Source organism: Chiloscyllium punctatum, chromosome 8 (genome assembly GCF_047496795.1).
Source record: "Chiloscyllium punctatum isolate Juve2018m chromosome 8, sChiPun1.3, whole genome shotgun sequence".
Taxonomy (NCBI): Eukaryota; Metazoa; Chordata; class Chondrichthyes; order Orectolobiformes; family Hemiscylliidae; genus Chiloscyllium; species Chiloscyllium punctatum.
Genome location: NC_092746.1, coordinates 108,098,957 through 108,119,217, shown reverse-complemented (window position 1 = coordinate 108,119,217; position 20,261 = coordinate 108,098,957). Strand labels below are relative to the sequence as shown.

General features: G+C 39.5%; 1 protein-coding gene across 2 annotated transcripts in view; it reads left to right on the top strand.

Moving 5' to 3' along the window:
• The window catches only part of rbm33a (RNA binding motif protein 33a), a 162,425-nt gene that overhangs the window by 33,202 nt on the left and 108,962 nt on the right, over positions 1-20,261 (top strand). For both annotated transcript variants that reach the window (XM_072576224.1, XM_072576223.1), the window contains exon 5: positions 16,561-16,906. In XM_072576224.1, coding sequence (XP_072432325.1) covers positions 16,561-16,906 — 346 coding nt within the window. The remainder of the gene's footprint in view (positions 1-16,560; positions 16,907-20,261) is intronic.

Sequence of the window (20,261 nt, the reverse complement as noted above, 5' to 3'; positions counted from 1 at the left end):
ATAATAGTCATGGCTCAGTCAGCAATATTGTGCACTGATGTAATTTTGTTTGTTTAAATTAAATTTAAATGTGTTGAGCAACAGAGTTTGGTCTGTTTGACCAGGTGTTAAACATAAGATAGAATATATTGCTAGTTCCTTCCACTTCTGTAAGTTCAGCTTCCTTTTGTCTGCCAATATGATTAAAAAAGTATTTGCGATTGTTTCAGGAAGACTGATTCACGATCTTATGCTTCAATAATCTATGCATTTTCTACCACTTCCTGCTTATCACTTTTCATTGATCATGTCGACCCCCTCATAGCTCCAGAAGTGTTATGTAGCAATGTTTTGTTCATCTACAGTTGTCACCTAAATGATAAAAAAACAGCACTCTGAAGTCTAAAAAATTAATATTTTAATACTGTATGTGTTGCAGTCTTACTTAACTGGTGTTCATTAGATAATTACTGTGCCCTTGAGAGAAGTACAAGTCTTTGTATAAGTGCCACCAACCACAAATGTGGACTTTATGCAGCTGATTGAGCTCCAAAGATAAGTGTACCAGATTACTTCAGGGATGGGCCTGGAAGAAAAGATTTTGCAAAATCTTTTGTATTAGCACAGTTACACCTGATAAATTTACCTACGATGTTGTCAGATGTGCAGGATGAATATGGAAGTCAATGTAAGGAAATCTTTAGTTGACTCTGAACTGAGACAAATCAGATTTTTTTTTCTCAATCTGAGATACTGTCGAGGAATAGAAGATTTGAAAATCTACATTCATAAATAAGAGAAACTAGGGCATTTGACTGTTAAGCTTTGTCCCAAGTTGTGAGTTAAATATATCCTTGTTCAGGCCTTGTCTGGAGTTCTGTGCTAATGTTTTGTGCAGTTACTGTGGTGTTGCCATGTTACCATAGATTTTAGATTTGAAAAATACAGGTGAAAAATGGAGGCTGAGGATTGAGGCCAATTGCTAGTGATCGTATAGCACAAAACATTAATTTTACTAGGTGAAAAGTTGATCACCTTATTGGTGGAGACAGGTCTAAACATCAATCTTGGCATTGAAAGTATGGAATTGTTTTATGGGCCAAACCAACTTTGACAGTTTGTAATAGCATAAGATGATAGCACAGAAATATACCCTTCTGTCCAACGTGTCCATGATGAGCAGATAACCTGAATTAATCTAATCCCATTTGGCTCATATCCCTCCAAACCCTTCTTATTCATACCTTTTAAAAGTAATAATTGCACCAGTCTCGCCTCTTTCTCTTGCAGTTCATTCCATACACACACCATCTGCATGAAAAAGTTGCCCCTTAGGTCCCTTCTAAATCATTTCCCTCTCACCTTAAACCTATGTCCTCTAGTTTTGGACTTAGTTCCCTGGGGAAAAGACCTTGATTATTCACTCTATCCATGCCCCAAAGATAAGATGGACAAACAGTATCACCGCAAACACGTGCTTCAAATGAAATATGCATATGTGAGAAAAAAGAACTAGATTTTATTAACTTAGTTTGTATTCCCTTGAGTTTTGATAGTAATGGATGATCTAGTTCAAGTATTTGGATGAACTAATGGATTTAACAGAATGGTGCAGTGAAACCTTTTTTTCAGTGAATGAATCCAGAACCGGAGAAATATTGATCAACATTTGATTTGGCTTATTTTGAAGTGAAATTAGTAAGCACTTGGACTTCAGAGGGTAGTGGAAGGCTATTAATCAATTGAAATTCTCAACAGTGATAGAGATGAATTTTTTTTGTTGGCCTTGAATCTCAAAAGATATGCAATCAGATTAGGTAAATGCATTGACATGGAGATAAGCAATTAAAAACATTGAATAGTGGAATAGGCTCAAGGGGCTGAATGGTCTCATTTTTCCATGTGATCTGCTCCTTGTGAGTCTGGAATCCATTAACCATAATGTTTATATTGACTCTTGCTCCTTTTAAACACTCCCTTATCCTGTGAACTATTCTTTGAAGGATAAGCAGTTAACCAATGAAATTTTTCAAGTACTGCAAATGTGATCTAGTTTCTCAAGTAATATTTTTGCTCAATGAAATATAAGTATTACATCCTCATCAAAATTTGCAGAAAACAATTTGTTTTCTCAATCCAACCTTCGATGATTAGAATAAACTGAAAAGATTCACTTTGTCTTGCGTAAGCAATAAATAATACAGTAATATTTGACTCCACTGTCAAAATCATTGAAAGAATGCAGCACACTGTATGAAAGTCAATATCTTGAGGATTAATTATGTTGCGACCCATTTATTGTTTTGTAATACCTGTTAATCATCATCACCACTCCTTGAAATGCAATTACTAAGCTAACGACAATAAATGTACTCAGACATTTGCTGAATTAAATGTGTTCAGTAATGTAAAAGACACCGGAAAATTAAGAATTGGACACAGGGGAATGTGCTCATAATTATGCTCCCTCTGGTGAGCTATGCTTTACCTGAAGCAAGTTACCTTTAATCATCTGCACGGATATCTTTGATCTCAAATTCCGTAAATAAAGTATTTAGTTGTTTGTATGCTGCCATTACCTGTTCATTATAACCTTTTTCATATGCATTGATTTTATTCACATAATGTAAAAATGTCTAACATTCATACTGTCCACGTGCTTCAGGGCACTTAAAGTAACCTTATAATTAATCTTCAAAGTGAATCTTTGCTGATAGGTGAGAATAACGACACAAATTAGCCATGTAACTTTACTGCTGGCCAGATGGTTTTTAAATTATGTTACAAATTAATTAGATCCTTCTTTGGAAATTGTAAGTGCTGCAGATCAACTTCCATTGGACTGATAACAACACCCACACCACCTGTCTTTGCCGTTAGATGAAATTGTGATTTCAACAATGTAAGTACCTTAAAATTTGCTTGATGAAGTGTTACGTAAAAACTTCAACAGTGATAATTCACAGATCCATCACAGTGACGTGCATTAATGGCATGCCTTCAGGTTGATTACTAGTATTGTATTACTTGTGTGAATCATGGCTACTTCATTGGAAATGATTCGAAGATGGCCTGAAGGCTTTCTGAGCTGCTGAGAAGCTAATGATTGTCTTTGTTCAACTTCCTCTCCGTATTGTAAGATGGAAACCATGTTTATTAAGAGGAGAATTTGACATCATTGCTGGCTGTATAATGTTTGGATACCTTCTAAACTTCTCTTCATGTGGCACCTCTTGAATGCTGTTCAAAGTTTTTACCCATGTTCACACTGAGACATTCTTCACTTCCTTCTCCTGAAAGCTTTATATTTTGGTAACTTTGAAAAAAGGACAAGCAGGTGCATCCTCAATATGCCTTTTTAATTTGCCATTTTTTTAAGCTGCCATGTCAGTTTTTGTTGGAAGCCATCTGATTTCAACACTGCTACCACTGCCATGATGAGTGAAAGATGGGAGTGAAAGTTTCAAATTTGAGCAGCCCCTTTCCCAGACACCACAGTATTTAAGGTGATGATTTAGCCATTGGTTTGGATCATGCTTCTAAGTAGGCTGTCGTGAAAGTCCAGATGTCTTCAGTGCCATGACTTAGTTTTAACCTCAGTGCAGGAGTGTTGTGCCAATTGCTGCTGAGCGATAGCAGCTGGACAGAAGATACCCAGGCTGAAACTGATTGTGTGGGCCAGAGGGAGCAGGAATGATCTTAAATGTTGCTCAAAATGATCATCCACATAGTGTGAATCCCTGAGTCTTCCTCTCATCATATCCCTGTGAATATGTTGTCACCGTTTGTTGAAATTTAAAATTAAATTTGGTTAGTTTGTATGTGTTGTCCAGGTTATTCTCTGTTGTTCCCTTTGGTAGAATTTCAGTTGTTTCATACATACTGGAATTGGTTTTCTATCCCTTTTCTTAAACATAGTCTTTTCTGGTAGTGTTTAATAATCAAGCTCATTTTGGATTCCTTCTGTAGATCATTTAAGTTTCCTTCAAGAAATAGCTTTGTATTTGATCCTTGAATAAAGTGGAAGTTAACCATCAGTTCTATTATGTAACTGCTAAGGGTTATTTTGTCATGGTGGAAAAACGAAAGATGCATGGGTATTGTGATGGATGTATAGATAGAACTGCCATTTTCTTAATTAGGTGGCATCATATCGACTTGAGCATATTATATTTGATCCTCCAAAGCATGCAATTTTGAGTAATGCACACAACAATACAGTACGAAATGTGTCAGCCCTATGCTGACACATTTTTGCTCTTTCATACTAAAACTGTTTTCAGTTGAAGGATCTGTATTAGTCGATTCTCTTGCTACTCCTATATTTGTCCAGGGACGACTTGAATGCTGCTTTTGTGTCTGCTTCCACCAACACCTCTGGCAGTCCATTCCAGGCACTTGCCATGCTTTGTGTGAAAATCTTAACTTGCACATTTCTGTTGAAACCTCCCCCCACCCCCTGCACCTTGAACTTGTGTCCCTCACCCTAGGAAAAGGCCTCAAACTTTCCACTCTCCATGCCATTCGCAAACTTTTAAACTTTTATCAGGTCCTGTGTTCTGTTCTTCATTGCTAAAATTCCCCATACCAGGCAACATCCTGGAAAACCTTTTCTGTATCCTCTCCAGAGCATCCACATCCTCCTTGTAGTATGGTGATCAGAACTGCTCGCAACATTCCAAGTGTGGCCTAACTAAAGTTCTATAAGGCTGCAGCATAACTTGCCTATCCTTATTCTCAATGCTCCTTCCAATGAAGGCAAGCATGCTGCAGGCCTTTTTTTCCACTGCCTTATCTACCTGTGCTGCCTGCTTCAGTGATCTATAGACCTGCACACCCAGCTCCTTCTACATATCAATAGACCAAAAGGTTCTGCCATTCAGTGTATAATTTCCACCTGTATTTGACCTTCAAAAATTCATTCCCTCACACTTGTCCGGATGAAACGCCATGTGCCATTTTTCTGCCCATGCCTTTAACTGTAATGCAGGATGAGATGTGCCTTTATATCTTGGACTGCTTTGAAAGTCAGATTTTTCAGTGCCTGAATTACGATAAATTTTGATTTATCGTAAAGAATTAGGCAGATTTGTTTTGACTTGATGCTTGCTATATCGATGTTCTGAATGGGAAAGAAACAACATTGCTTACTTTGAACTTTTTTGGTAAGTACATAATTTCAACATTTACTACTTTCCCTGACCTCACCAGAATCGAAATGGAAGCAGGCCATTTGACCCATTGAGTCCACACTAATGCTATGAAGAGTATCCCACCCAGACCCAACCCCTGTAATCCTGCATTTTCCCATGGCTAATCCACCTAGCTTGCACAGTTATGGGCAGTTTAGCACGGTTATTCTACCTAAGTTGCACATTAGATTAGATTAGATTACTTAGTGTGCAAACAGGCCCTTCGGCCCAACAAGTCCACACCGACACGCCGAAGCGCAACCCACCTTCACCTAACAAGGGCAATTTAGAATGGCCAATTCACCTAACCTGCACATTTTTGGATTGTGGAGGAAACTGGAGCACCCGGAGGAAACCCACGCAGACACGAGGAGAATGTGCAAACTCCACACACAGTTGCCTGAGATGGGAATTGAACTCAGGTGTCTGGCACTGTGAGGCAGCAGTGCTAACCACTGTGCCACCGTGCCGCCCATCTTTGGACTGTGGGAAGAAACCAGAGTACCCGGAGGAAACCCACGCAGACATGGGGAGAATGTACAAACTCCATACACAGTCACCTGAGCCCAGGTTTCTGATACTGAGGCAGTAGTGCTACCTTCTAAGCCACTGTGCTGCATCAGTGCTTAAATATTATGCAAATATTGTTGGAGTTTATTTTCTGCCTTTGGAGTCAAGAAAGTATTGCATGTCTCAAGCAATATTCTTTGTGGTATTGGATGTATCTTGGACTTTTTCTTTTAACCGTTTCAGTTCACAACTTGCTTTTATGCACACAGCCAAATAACACACACTTTGTTTAGGGAGTGATGAAGATGCAAAAATGTATTTAGTCTTAATTTTGGTTTACATATTTTCGTATTCTGAAACACAATGGAGTATAGATAAACCATTAAGAACCTTAATAAACATTCACTCAGCACTTCTGTCTCTGTGTAATTTGTAAGTAAATCTCAGCACTGTCAATCTTACTGTGCCATCTGCTTTGTGTAATAATGTTACGCTCTAAACCTTGTTGATGCAGTTGTTCCACATCAGGGGAAAGGAAATTTCAGATTTGCAGATCGGTTTAGTATTAGACTAAATGTTTATTTTGTTAAGATCAGATTATTGTTTTGGGCCTGATCCGTGGTAAATGCCATGTGGCATTCGGGGTCCTTTATTGTGTGAACAGCATGCAAAATTTAGCTATTTCGTATTTGTCATGTGTGTTGTCAGGATGATAGAAATGATTTTGCTAACAATTCTCTGGAAGTTCCTGCCACACCCTTTTGTCTTGTATTGACTGGTGAAACACAACCAAATTTAGGCCGCAGTTTAGGATCTCATCAGACAGCGTTGTCCACTCTTTTCAAAAAATAGTGGGTTCTCATTTGTTGAAATCCATGGGTACTAATGAAGACCCGATTACCTCTTTAGCTTGTTCATTAATAAGCCCAAGGCTTTATCTAATTATTTTATGAATACTTATATGTATATGAAACACTGGATTTGGAAGCTTTTATTTGGGCTTTTATTAATATTGAAATTTTTTCAGTTTTTAAAGTGCACATTGTGCTCAATTTAAATTATTATTTTAGGCTGTTCAGAACTTTTGAACATTTGCTTTATTTCTACGCTTTGTAGAAAATTTGTCTGTTTGTCTGAAATAGGAGCTATAATTGTGACTTACGGATTGCTCTTCTTTGGGTTCTTTTTGTAATTATTTTTAGCATTTGACAGGAAAGTTACTTTACATTATTGACAGATGTTTTGACATTGCACAATTCTAAAATAGATCTGGAAGTGTTGGTGACCTTTACCCTGTTCAGTCGTTGCAGACCAACAGTTAAGAAAGAAAACCTGAGGTGCGCAGCCAATTGAATAGAATGCATTTCTGAAGCTGTTATGCTGGCGCTACATGGTGCTCTAGGATGGGTGATTTCTAATGTACTGTTCAGTTCTCGATGTTGAAACACAGGAAAGTTATCAAAGACTTGGCGAGTGTAGAAAACAGCAGAAATACTGATAATTTTAGGCTAAAAAGCCATGGGTGGATCAGTTAAAAATAAGTTCTGAATTCAAGTTCATGAAATATTTGCTGCAGAATGATTTAATATTTGGTACAGTTTTCCATGGTAATAGAGGTTAGAAGATGATTATTTAAATGTTAAAGTTGCTGTAATAGAAGAGCTGAAGGCTTGTATGAACTAAAACTGAAACAATTTCGCAATGCTGGGAATTTCGAACATCTTTTGAAGCTACTCAAACATAAAAGATGAATTTGGTGTTTCAAGTTTAACTTTATTAGCCTGCAATAATAAACAAAAACATCTGCACATGTATGTCTGTGATGTACTGCAGATATGATCTGTCGAGCACTAAATAGTAAGTCGAACATTGAGAAAACATCTGAGAGCAAAGCAGAAGCCAGCGGTGAAGATATTACTTGATTACATTCGACGTTCACTGACCTTTGCAAATGCTGAACATCTATCCCTTCTAGCAAAATCTAATTTGTTTCAGAAACATCAGTAATATAAAAAGAGGCATGGGGATAAGGAAAATATTAAAGCAAATATCAGTGATATGCATTTGCCAATTACCGCTTTTGGACTTCACAGAAATTCAGCAGAACCATTACTTGACCAATTATATGTTCTATGTTTGCCATTTTTAACTTTGAGAGGAAGTGAAGCTCATTTGAGGTTAGCAATTTGGTGGATGATGTTTTGCTCATTTTTAAACATTCCTTTCCTCTATTTATGGTCATTTCTATTCCCTTCTTTGTAAAGTTGCAGTTTGCAGCTATTGTGCAGTGGTTGATTGACAATGTTTAGGCTGTTTTTAACTATTGAGATCTTTTAATGGTGTTCAACTATTCTATACTGGAAGACAGCTGAAAATGTGTTGCTGGAAAAGTGCAGTAGGTCAGGCAGCATCCAAGGAACACTTCCTGAAGAAGGGCTGATGCTGCCTGACCTGCTGCGCTTTTCCAGCAACACATTTTCAGCTCTGATCTCCAGTATCTGCAGTCCTCACTTTCTCCTATACTGGAAGATAGCAGTTTTAGACTAAAGGAACTTTTGTGAAAACTTGCTATAACCAATATCGATTTTTTTTTATTGTGATAGGAGGCAGAATTAAACTTGTTTGGAATTTGTTGTAATTGGGAAATAAAATATAACTACCTTCTATGTTATCAGTATTTGCTACCATTTTAGCTTTTATTTCTCAAAACATGGTGCTTCTTGGGCATTTGGAGACCATTTGCACACACTTTGCACACACACGGGATTAATTGACTGTCTTGTTGGGACCAGACGGGAGAGTGTGACTAGCTGATCTTTAACATGCAAAGAATGAGCTGAACTGTTGAATGTTTTGCCTTTCACTTCCATAGTTGCCATCCAAGACTGCCTGGAAGAAGGCCCATCTATAAAATTCTAACTGGTTAATTTCTGTTGATTATTTTAGTTAAAAAAGTTCATACTGACTAACCCTTGTTGCACAAAGGCCTTTAGGAGTCACCACATTGCTCTGGGTCTGAAGTGTCTCATATGCTAGACCTGGTAAGATTGACAGCTGTCTTTCCCTCAAGGACGTTCGTGAACTGGTTTGGGTTTTTAAAACAATTGATAGTCATTAGACCATTATTCCAGATTTTTACAAGTTGAATTTATATTTCGCCATCTGCTATGGTGGGATTTTAACCCATGTTCCCAGAGCATTGGCTTTCTGGATTGGTTGAGTCTCCTGACACCCTTGAGAGATTCACATTGGGTGTGTGGGAAGTTCTGCACATGGAAGCATGGCAAAGGAAAAGGGAGGAATTAAGGTACCATCCCTATCAATAAAAGAAATATTAGACAAACTAATGGGGCTAAAGACAGGAATATCTTGTATCCTCGAATCTTAAAAGAGGTAAACACAGATTGGTGGACGCATTGTCATTTCCCAAAAATCATTAGATTCTGGAGAGGTAACAACAGATTGGAAAATTGCTGACACAACACACTTATTCATAAAAGGACAGAGGCATAAGTGGGTAACTGTAGGTCATTAAGTCTGACATCTGTTTTTGGAAAATTATTGGCATCAATCATTAAGGAAATAATTGCAGAAAATTTGAAAAATCAGTACCTAATTAAGTAGAGTCAGCATGGTTTCATGAAATGCAATTTATTAGAATTTCTCGAAAGTCTCCAACATGGGTACAGGGAAATCGATAGATGTTCAGTATTTAGACTTTCAGAAGGCGTTTGGCAAGGTGCTTTGAAAAATCTTAAGCCTTACAATAAAGAGCACAAAGTGTTGGAGGTAGCACAGATAGAGATTTGGCCAATAGGCTGGAAATGGAGTAGGGAAAAATAATTATTTTTAAGGTTGACAACTCTTGACCAGTGGGGTTGCGTGGGGATCAGTGTTGGGACCATGCTAATGACTTAGATGCTAATGACTTACATGCTAATTACAATACATGTTAATGACTTAGAGGAAATAAGTGAATATACTGTAGCTAAATTTGCAGACAACACAATATGGGGAAAGGCAGATTGCAAGAGGGATATAAACAGGTTATTGAGAGATATTGATAGGAGCTTTGGGCAAAAAGTTGCCAAATTGAGTGTATTATGTGAAAATTTGAAGGTCATTTTGAAAGTGAGAACAAAAGGACAGAATATTATTTAAATGGAGGAAAACTGCAGAAAGCTGCAACGCAAAGGGATTTGGCGGTACTTGTGCATAGAAAACAGAAACTATTATGTTGGTACAGCAGGTAATCACGAAGGCTATTGAGATGTTGGTGCTTATTTCAAGGGATTGGACTATAAGAGTAGGAAGTCTTACTGTAACTGTACAAGGTGCTGATGAGACCACATCTGGAGTACAGTGTGTAGTTTTGGTGTTCTTATTTAAGAAAAGGTATCATTTCATTGAAGGCAGCTCAGAGCAAGTTCACTAGGATGATCCCTGGTATGGAGGATTGTCTTCTAAGCAAATGCTAAACAGGTGAGGACTCTATTCATTGCAATTTAGAAGTCTGGAAGTGATCTTATTGAAACATAGAGGTTTATTTCGGGGCTTAGCAGGGTAAAATGTTGAGAAGTTGGTTCCCCTCATCAGAGGGCATAGTCTCAGAATAAAGGAACACCAATTTAAGACTGAGATTAGGAGGATTTTATTCTGAGAGTTGTGCATCTTTGGAACTCCTTGCTACAGTGAGCTATGGGGCAAGTCCTTGTATATATTTAAGACATAGAACATAGAAAAATACAGCGCAGTACAGGCCCTTCGGCCCTCGATGTTGCACCGACCGAAGCCTACCTAACCTATACTAGCCCAATAATCCAATGCCAGATTGAATGACCATAAAGAGGGAGAGTCCACCACTGATACTGGCAGGGCATTCCATGAACTTGCAACCCGCTGAGTAAAGAATCTACCCCTAAGATCTGTCCTATACCAACCTCCCCTTAATTTAAAGCTGTGTCCCCTAGTAACAGCTGACTCCATACGCTGAAAAAGGTTCTCACTGTCAACCCTATCTAAACCCCTAATCATCTTGTACACCTCTATCAAATCTCCCCTAAACCTTCTTTACTCCAATGAGAACAGCCCCAAGTGCCTCAGCCTTTCCTCATAAGATCTTCCTACCATGCCAGGCAACATCCTGGTAAACCTCCTCTGCACCCGTTCCAGTGCCTCCACATCCTCCCCATAGTATGGCGACCAAAACTGTACACAATACTCCAGATAAGGCCGCACCAGAGTCTTATACAACTGAAACATGACCTCAGGACTCCGGAACTCAATTCCTCTACCAATAAAGCCCAGCATGCCGTATGCCTTCTTCACAGCACTATTTTACCTGGGTGGCAACTTTCAGAGATCTGTGTACATGGACACCAAGATCCCACTGCTCATCCACACTACCAAGTAGCCTACCATTAGCCCAGTAATCCATCTTCTTGTTACTCCTACCAAAGTGAATGACTTCACACTTAGCTACATTGAACTCCATTTGCCACCTTTCTGCCCAGCTCTGAAACTTATCTATATCCCGCTGTAACCTGCCACATAGAACATAGAAGAATACAGCGCAGTACAGGCCCTTCAGCCCTCGATGTTGCGCCGATCAAAGCCCACCTAACCTACACTAACCCACTATCCTCCATATACCTATCCAATGCCCGCTTAAATACCCATAAAGAGGGAGAGTCCACTACTGCTACTGGCAGGGCATTCCATGAACTTACGACTCGCTGAGTGAAGAACCTACCCCTAACATCAGTCCTATATCTACCCCCCCTTAATTTAAAGCTATGCCCCCTTGTAATAGCTGACTCCATACGTGGAAAAAGGTTCTCACTGTCAACCCTATCTAACCCCCTAATCCTCCTTCGCTGTCCACCACTCCACCGACTTTCGTATCATCCGCAAACTTGCTCACCCAGCCTTCAAGCCCCTCCTCCAGGTCATTTATAAAAATGACAAACAGCAATGGTCCCAAAACAGATCCTTGTGGAACACCGCTAGTAACTGCACTCCAAGATGAACCTTTACCATCAACTACTACCCTCTGTCTCCTTCCAGCCAGCCAATTCCTAATCCAAACCTCTAATGCACCCTCAATGCCATACCTCTGTAATTTTTGCAGTAGCCTACCATGGGGTACCTTATCGAACGCCTTGCTAAAATCCATATACGCCACATCTACTGCTTTACCCTCGTCCACTTCCTTAGTCACCTTCTCAAAGAACTCAACAAGGTTTGTGAGGCACGACCTGCCCTTCACAAAACCATGCTGACTATCCTTGATCACATTATTCCTATCCAGATGTTCATAAATCCTATCCCTTGCAATTCCCTCTAAGACTTTGCCCACAACAGATGTGAGACTCAATGGTTTATAGTTACTAGGGCTGTCCCTACTCCCCTTCTTGAACAAGGGGACCACATTCGCTATCCTCCAGTCCTCTGGCACTATTCCTGTAGACAACAACGACATAAAAATCAAGGCCAATGGCTCAGCTATCTCCTCCCTAGCTTCCCAGAGGATCCTAGGATAAATGCCATCAGGCCCAGGGGACTTATCTATTTTCACCCTTTCCAGTATTCCCCGGACCTCTTCCCTACATACCTCAAAGCCATCCATTCTAATCACTTGTGACTCAATGTTCACATCAGCAACAATGTCCTGTTCCTGAGTGAATATTGACGAAAAGTATTGATTTAGTGTCTCTCCAATCTCCTCTGCCTCCACGCACAATTTCTCACTACTATCCTTGACTGGACCGATATCTACCCTAGTCATCCTTTTATTCCTTAAGACTGAGAATAGATGGGTTCCTAATGAGTCTGGGAATCCAGGGTAATGGGAAAACAACAGGAAAGTGGACGTGAGGAATTTAGGATCAGTCGTGATTCTCTTGAATGGTGGAGCAGGCTTGATGGACCAAGCAGCATATTCCTGTTGCTATTTCTTATGGTTTTATAGTTTAATTGCTATTTTGCAGCCAGTGACTTCCAAAATAGTACACAGCTTGAATATTGATGAAAACAACTGGGCACTCTTCAAGATCAAAAGTGATGGCTTTGGGGGTGTTCTTGACTTTGTATGATATATAGTGAAAAACGATTTGATCATCGCCATCATGTGGAATAATGATTTTTATCATTCACCCCATTTCCTTGAACCAAATGGCTTGAGTCCCATTTGTGAAGTTACCTTGTCAACCTCTCATTACTCTGGATGGGTAAAAAATGCTGATAAGTTTTAACAATTTAAGATAGTTATTTTAAGCTCTTACAATAAGAGTGATATTCACTGTAACTGGATTCGAGTCAGAAAGACATTCTGCATGTCATAAAAAAATATGGTATATAAATTTCAGTGCCTGTGTGATGCCAAATATATAAAATGAGAATCCCAAAGGCTGTTGTTTTAAATAATATATCTATTTTGTTGTTTTCAACAATCAGAATACTAACTCTATCTAACCTGTCACTTTTGCAAAATTTGCAACACAGCTCCAACATTACATGTTATTACTAAAAATTCCTGAGTGAAGAATTGTAAATTAAGATTTTCAGTTGGTCAGTGCTGTAGGTGACTTCATACATCGGGTTTTGACTAATCGGTCAATCTGCCTGGTTTAAAATCTAGAACCTGGCAGTTAACTGCCTGTTATCATTAGCTGGTTAACGAGACCTGTACCAGTTGGAGTCCACTTGCCAGCCATGCAATACTATTTTCATACAATGTAAATGTTGGCTTCCCCCCCCTAAATTCATATTTTTGTGAAATAACTTGAGTGCAAAACTAAAAGCTTTGACTAAATGAATGTTCTGTTTGAGGAGAACTTCAAATATCTGAGTTACCCTCCTAAAATGGGTGAGTTGTGAGTGTGGCGCTGGAAAAGCACAGCGGGTCAGGTAGCATCCAAAGAGCAGGAGAATCAATGTTTTGGACGTAAGCCCTTCTTCAGGAATGAGACTTGTCGACTTGGGAGCTGAGAGATAAATGGGACAGGGAGGGGAAGGTAGCTGAGTATGTGATAGGTGAAGGTGGGGGAAGAAGGTGGTTGGTGGGACAGGAGGGTGGAGCAGATAGATGGGAAAGGTGATGGACAGGTCAAGAGGGTGGTGCTGGGTTGGAGCCTTAGGACTGGGACAGTGTGGGAGGAGGAGAAATGAGGAAACGGAAATCCCCACTGATTGTGTGGCTGCAGGGTCCCAAGGAGGAATATGACACCTGCACCAACCAACCCCATCACTCCTTGGCTGAACACTTGAACTCCTCCTTCCGCTCTGCCAAGGACATCAGGTCCAGGCCTACCTTCATTGCCAAACCCTTACCACCCGACACCTGGAGGAAGAATGCCTCATATTTTGCCTCCAACTCGGCACCACTCTCTTGACCTGTTCATTGACTTTGCTATCTATCTGCTCCTTCCTCCTCTCCCACCTATTGCCTTATCCCCCACCTTCATCTCCTTATCACATTCCTAGCTACCTTCCCGCCAACCTCACCCCCTCTCATTTATCTCTCAGCTCCCCGGCCCACAAGCCTCATTCCTGATGAAGGGCCTATGCCCGAAACGTCGATTCTCCTGCTCTTCGGATGCTGCCTGACCTGCAGTGCTTTTCCAGCGCCACACTCTCGAATCTGATCTCCAGTATTTGCAGTCCTCACTTTCTCCTAAAATAGGTGTGCCAATCAGGTCCCTGGTCTCAAACTAGGTTGAAAAGCCAGCCCATACAGGTAATGTGCATTCTGTTCAGTTTTTGCAGATTTATAGTGGCCATTTCATAGTTCCTCATAGGGTCAGTTACATTATGTGATGGTAATATTGTGCAGTCAGAACGACAGGTTTACAAAGGCTTTTGCATTATGGAAGTGTCAATTATAATGGAACATGTCAACTTGAAATATGCAAAAATTTAATAACAAAACAAGTTGCAGTTTTAATCATTCATTCCTTGCTAAAGATCTCACTAAATAGACTATATGTACAACAATCGATCTTTTTGTCATGCAGGTGTTCATTTAAAACAATTGTAGATGTTTGAAAGCGAATTCATTCATATACAAGGTTGCTATAAATAACTCTCCACATAAGGTACATGCCAGATAGTTTTTTTATTTAAAAACCTCTGTACCATTTGTGTGTTCGAGTTGGGATAATTTTGGTTTTTAGTTGAAGATAGTTGGTATTTACCTGAGGTAGTTTTTCTCCGTGGTTACATTGAGTAAGCTGGACTGTGGATTTCAACAGATTTAAAGTTTTGCTCAGAAATATCACATGAAGAGAAGTTTTGGAGACTGCAGTTGGGTTTGAAACTCAACATGAGATGATCAGCATTGAAAACTCAAACAATCCCCACCAAAGCTTAGTGGTCACCCCCATCATTCCATTGAGTGATTAGCCTCAATCCTCTGTTGTGTCCACGCACACACTTTCAATCTTCAACCCTTCAAAGTAGATCTTGGCTTGCTTTATTGATCAGCGGGTTAGAATACAGAACCTTTGCAATACTTTGCTGACAGATCCACTCCAATATAACACAATTGAGTGAATTACTTTTTGCATTATTCTTCAACTGATCATTAGTTTTAAAGATTCGCCTTCACCGTAAAATTTTAACAATTGGACTTTCTGCTTTAAGTCATGTAGTAGTGACATTTATCTCACTCAGTCATGCTACGATGCACTGCTGTCAAGTCTTTGCGAAACCTCCACTTTCTTCGCTATTGATAATGAACAGCGTCTCCTTCTTGCACCATCCATAGCCATATTTAATGGCCTTTCTGGCATGTTTATTTAGTAAAATAAAACTACCTTTGCACTGGAAATCCCCAAAATCCCAAGATGAGGCCAGTATGTGAGACTGTCGGTGGTGTTGCAGACCAGCTGTATTCAATGGATTTTAGATCAGAGCAAGCCGCAGCACTTGGCTGAAATAGCATACATGATAGCAAGTGACCCTGCCACTGACCCTCTTGGATTTTCTGCGGTGATTAATGTATTATTTCTGGGTTCCAACAGAGTTTGGGTAAATTTTCTTAGAGGAATGAACATTGAAGTCCTGCTTGAAAGGAAAACGGCCAGTGCATACAGTCTAGAACTGGTCAAAAATATTTTGGGGTACAGATTTCCTGTGCAAATTGACTTGAGGGTGCATTCAAAAGCAGTCTTTTGAGTTTGAAGGTTATTTCAGTCTTTAGGCTTGTGGTTAAAAGATACCTGACCTATAAGAAGGATCTTAATTTGTAGTAATGGTTTCGAGCCATTATTGTAATGTATAAAGATGCCCGCAAATTAATGTTAATTTGATTAGATTACTTACAGTGTGGAAACAGGCCCTTCGGCCCAACAAGTCCACACCGCCCCGCCGAAGCGCAACCCACCCATACCCCTACATCTACCCATACCCCTTTACCTAACACTATGGGCAATTTAGCATGGCCAATTCACCTGACCTGCACATCTTTGGACTGTGGGAGGAAACCGGAGCACCCGGAGGAAACCCACGCAGACACTGGGAGAATGTGCAAACTCCACACAGTCAGTCGCCTGAAGCGGGAATTGAACCCGGGTCTCTGGCGCTGTGAGGCAGCAGTGCTAACCACTGTGCCGCCCAGATCGCAATGATTAAAGATAAAAATTAATTGAATCATGTGACTTTGGTACATATCCAAAATTTGCTTTGTGATAAAATTTGTATGTTGCTCAAGCATCATTGCGGATTAAAACAAGAGGTTCAAATAGAGTTGGATAGCATTTTGATGGTTATAGATAAAATTGGTCACCTATCTCCCATGTTGTGTAATGCTGAGGAATAAATTTTAAATTGCTAATGCTTCTGCATTTTAAAGTGTGTAATGTCTTTATTTACCTTTCAGTTACCAAGATGTGTCTATTGACATGAATGCCTCAGCATCTTTTGTGGGTACATCTTTAGAATTGTCCAAGAGTGTCGGTGATAAATCAAGTGAAGAGGTAATGCATTATGCAGACCATGATATAGATGATGAAAATGCCACTCTTGAAGTTGTAGAAGATGCACAAGGAGAAATGGAGGGCTACGTACATGACGAATACGCTGATGAGGAAGAAGGTGTGGAGTATGAAGATGATACACAGCTTGGAGACGACCAAATTGATTATCCAGCAGAACAGGGGGAAGAAATGTACAATGATGAAGTGTTAGACCTTGAAATCAATGACCCTCTAGATGATGAATTTCAAGTAAGTCCTTTTCTGTTGTATCATTTCAGATAACACTTCATCAGGATCCAGGCTGATTTTAAAACTATTTCTGTCCCAGGGGATGTGTGAAAATTAGACCTATTATCACTTGCTGTCAGTTTCTTTATCTCCTGTCTGACAAAGTTTATGTTGACAGCTTGTTTGGAGGTAGGCAATACTCTTCTGACAGGCTTAGAGACTGTTTGGCATTATGACCTTGAGGGTTGTATCTTTGTGAAAAAGCCTGCATTGTCTGATGCAGATACACTGCCAATTGTCAAGCACAGTTAAGGTGAAAGGTTTTTTATCAGCAGATTGGATGGGATCTGATTGAGCCCTGTAAAGGTGCATAGATTACTGACCTCTTCAGAATGTTAATTCTCAGAAATGATTGATGTTCTCTGCATCCTTTCTTTCAGTACATTGCAGCTTTAAACTGAATAAAGAGATTAACTCTTAGCTTTTGAGATGATCTCCTAGTGTAGAAGCATTTATCATCATTAACTGGTAAAAACCACAAGTCAGTGCATTTTGAATGCGAACAGAAAGTGTTATAAATCTCTCATAACAAGGAAAATTATTTTTGGAAAAATGATTAAAGCTGACATTTGACCAAAAATTTAAATTACTTCAAGTAATGTAATTTCAAAGCATTTTGTATACCTTGTGAGAAGTGATTTCAGAATCTTCTAAAATTGGTTTCAGTGAATTATGAGGGTGGAAAAAAAATCCAGTTTAATTAAGCTTTGAAGCATTTTAAATTTTATTTCTGTTCCATCCCAAATATTTCACTGTTCTGTTATGATTGATCAGAATAATTTACCTTCGCTGTTGTGGATGCTCAATTCTGTTTTTACCATGAAGTGCTCTTAGCAATGCAAGAAAATACCCTTTATAGTGTCCTATTCAAGGCCAGAAAATTTATTCTGTTGGGGTCAGCATGAATATCTGTCAAACTGATTTGAATTTGAGTCTCCAGACTGTTAATATTATAACCTCCGGTGCATCTTTTGGCTGTAAAAATTATGATGGAAAATAGACGTTTGCTGATGTCATAAGGAGCGTCTTTTTAATTGGTTAAAATGTATAATTGGGCTATGGTAACAGAACTTTAAATATGCCTTGAGCACATTTTAGATACAGACCATCTTTGACATGATGCATGCAAGTAAGTGGAAAGATTAAAGATGTCAATTTTTCATCATTCTTGCCTCTTGCCTTGACCACAGAAGAATTTAAACATGATGTTTGATGCATATGTTTTCATGGATATTTTTAAGAATTGAGAAAATCCCCTCTGATTTTCCTCTGAGAAATATCTTTTGTAAACCAGGCAAATTCTGTCCGACTTTGACAAATTAAGTGCAGATAATACATTCTAAAAGCATTATATTTTATTCATTTGTAATGGTGCTAAAATAGAACTTTATAACCGAGGAACAGGTAGGGCATTGAGCGCTTTGAATCTGTTGTGCTACTTTAAAAGTTTTTCACCATGGGCAGCTTGGCTAGGCAAGCACTTATTACCCATTCCAACTGCCTTTTAAAGACTGTGCTACACTATTGCCTTTGACTACTACCATCCTGTGATGTAGGAAACTGCAGTGGCATTAGGTAAGGAGTTCCAGGATTTTGACCCAGTGACAGTGAAGACATGGCAATAGTTTTAACAGCCAGCATGGAGTGTGGCTTGGAGGTGATGTTGTTCTTTTGTGCCCGCTGTCCTGATCCTTCGATGTGGTGAAGATTTAGATTGGAAGGCTCTGTCAAAAGCGCCTTGGTGAAATGCTCGAGTTTGTTTCGTGGACACTTCTGTCACTGAGCCTTTGTGGAGAGAGTGAATGTGGAAAGGTGGTGGATGGAGTACCAATTCAGCAGGCTTCTTTTCCCTTACGGTGCTGAGCCATGTCTTCTACACCAAGGTGCTAGACTGCTCCCATCATTGAGAATGAAGATAACTGGATCTTCCTCCTGCTCCAGTTGTTTAATTGTCCACTATTCATCAACAGATGTAGCAGGACTGAAGAATGTAAATATGTTCCTATGATTGTGGGTTTGTTTAGCTGTGCTTGAGAGTGATGCTTTTGCTGTTTGGCTTGCAAATTCATTCTGCATTGACGCTTCGCGTTGATTTTAGTTTTAGATACACCTGTTGCCTGTCCTGACCTACATTCCTAAACACGTTATTGAACAATGGCTTGATGTGAAGTGTAGGGCATATGCCTCACTATGAGGTTACAGATTGGAATAGTGTGCAATTCGTTTATTGCATGTTGCAGATTACATTGCAATATGATTCTGCTTCTGCTGATGGACCACAACCCCCCTCAGATGTCTAGTTTTGAATTGCTAGAACTGTTCAAATTTATCTCATTTAGGATGGTGGTAGTTAAAGTTATGTGGAATGTAAAGATGGGGCTTCATGTCTGCAATGATTCTGCAGTTGTTATTTGTATTAATATTGTCATGAGCATATGCATTTGGGAAAGGTAAATTGTTGAGGGTGAGTTGTGGTGTTTTTTTCTCTTTTCTTCCATTCTGTTGCAGACAGTGTCTTGCAGCTAAGTCATAGGAACAGGAGTAGACCATTCAGCTCTGCCACCTTGGTCCACCTTGAGTGAGATCATGGTTACTCTGTGGTCTAACTTCATAGATCTGTTTTTGGCCCATCCCTTTAGGACTTAGCCAGCTAGCTGTATAGTTCTAATCCTAAGCCTTTTTTTTTCTTCTTTTTTGGGATGAGGATGTCACTGGCAAGGACAGCATTTGTTGCCTCCTCCCTAACTTTCCTTGAATTGGGCAGCTTGCTCGGCCATTTGAAAAATCAGTTCAGAATGTGGATGTGGAATCACATGTTGGTCAGGCCAGGCAAGGACAACAGTATTCTATCTGAAAAGGCATTAGCGTGCCAGATAGGATTTTACTTCATTAATAGTTTCCTGGTTACAATAATTAATAGCACCTTTTATCTTCCAGAATTTATTTATTAAATTTATTTAATCAGCTGTTGTTATAGAACTTCAACCTGTGTCATTAGCATTAGCCTCAGGATTCTTGTTCAGTGACATTGCTGTGAAGTCACTGTCTCTCCCTATTCTTGGTGCTGTATATGGAAGTTATGTTCATGCCACTGTTCGTAATTTCTCCAGTTGGAAAAACTGTTCTTCCAGTCAGAATCTGCAGTCCGTTTTGTTCCAACGCGGTAGTTCTGTTTTCGTGCAATCCTGTGTTATAAAAAAATTATATAATAGCTGCACCATTTAAACTAATCTAGCTGGAATTGCATTATAACCAGTACACACAATCCCCAGTTCATCAATCTTGTTACAGTGAATTCATGTTAATGAAACACTCG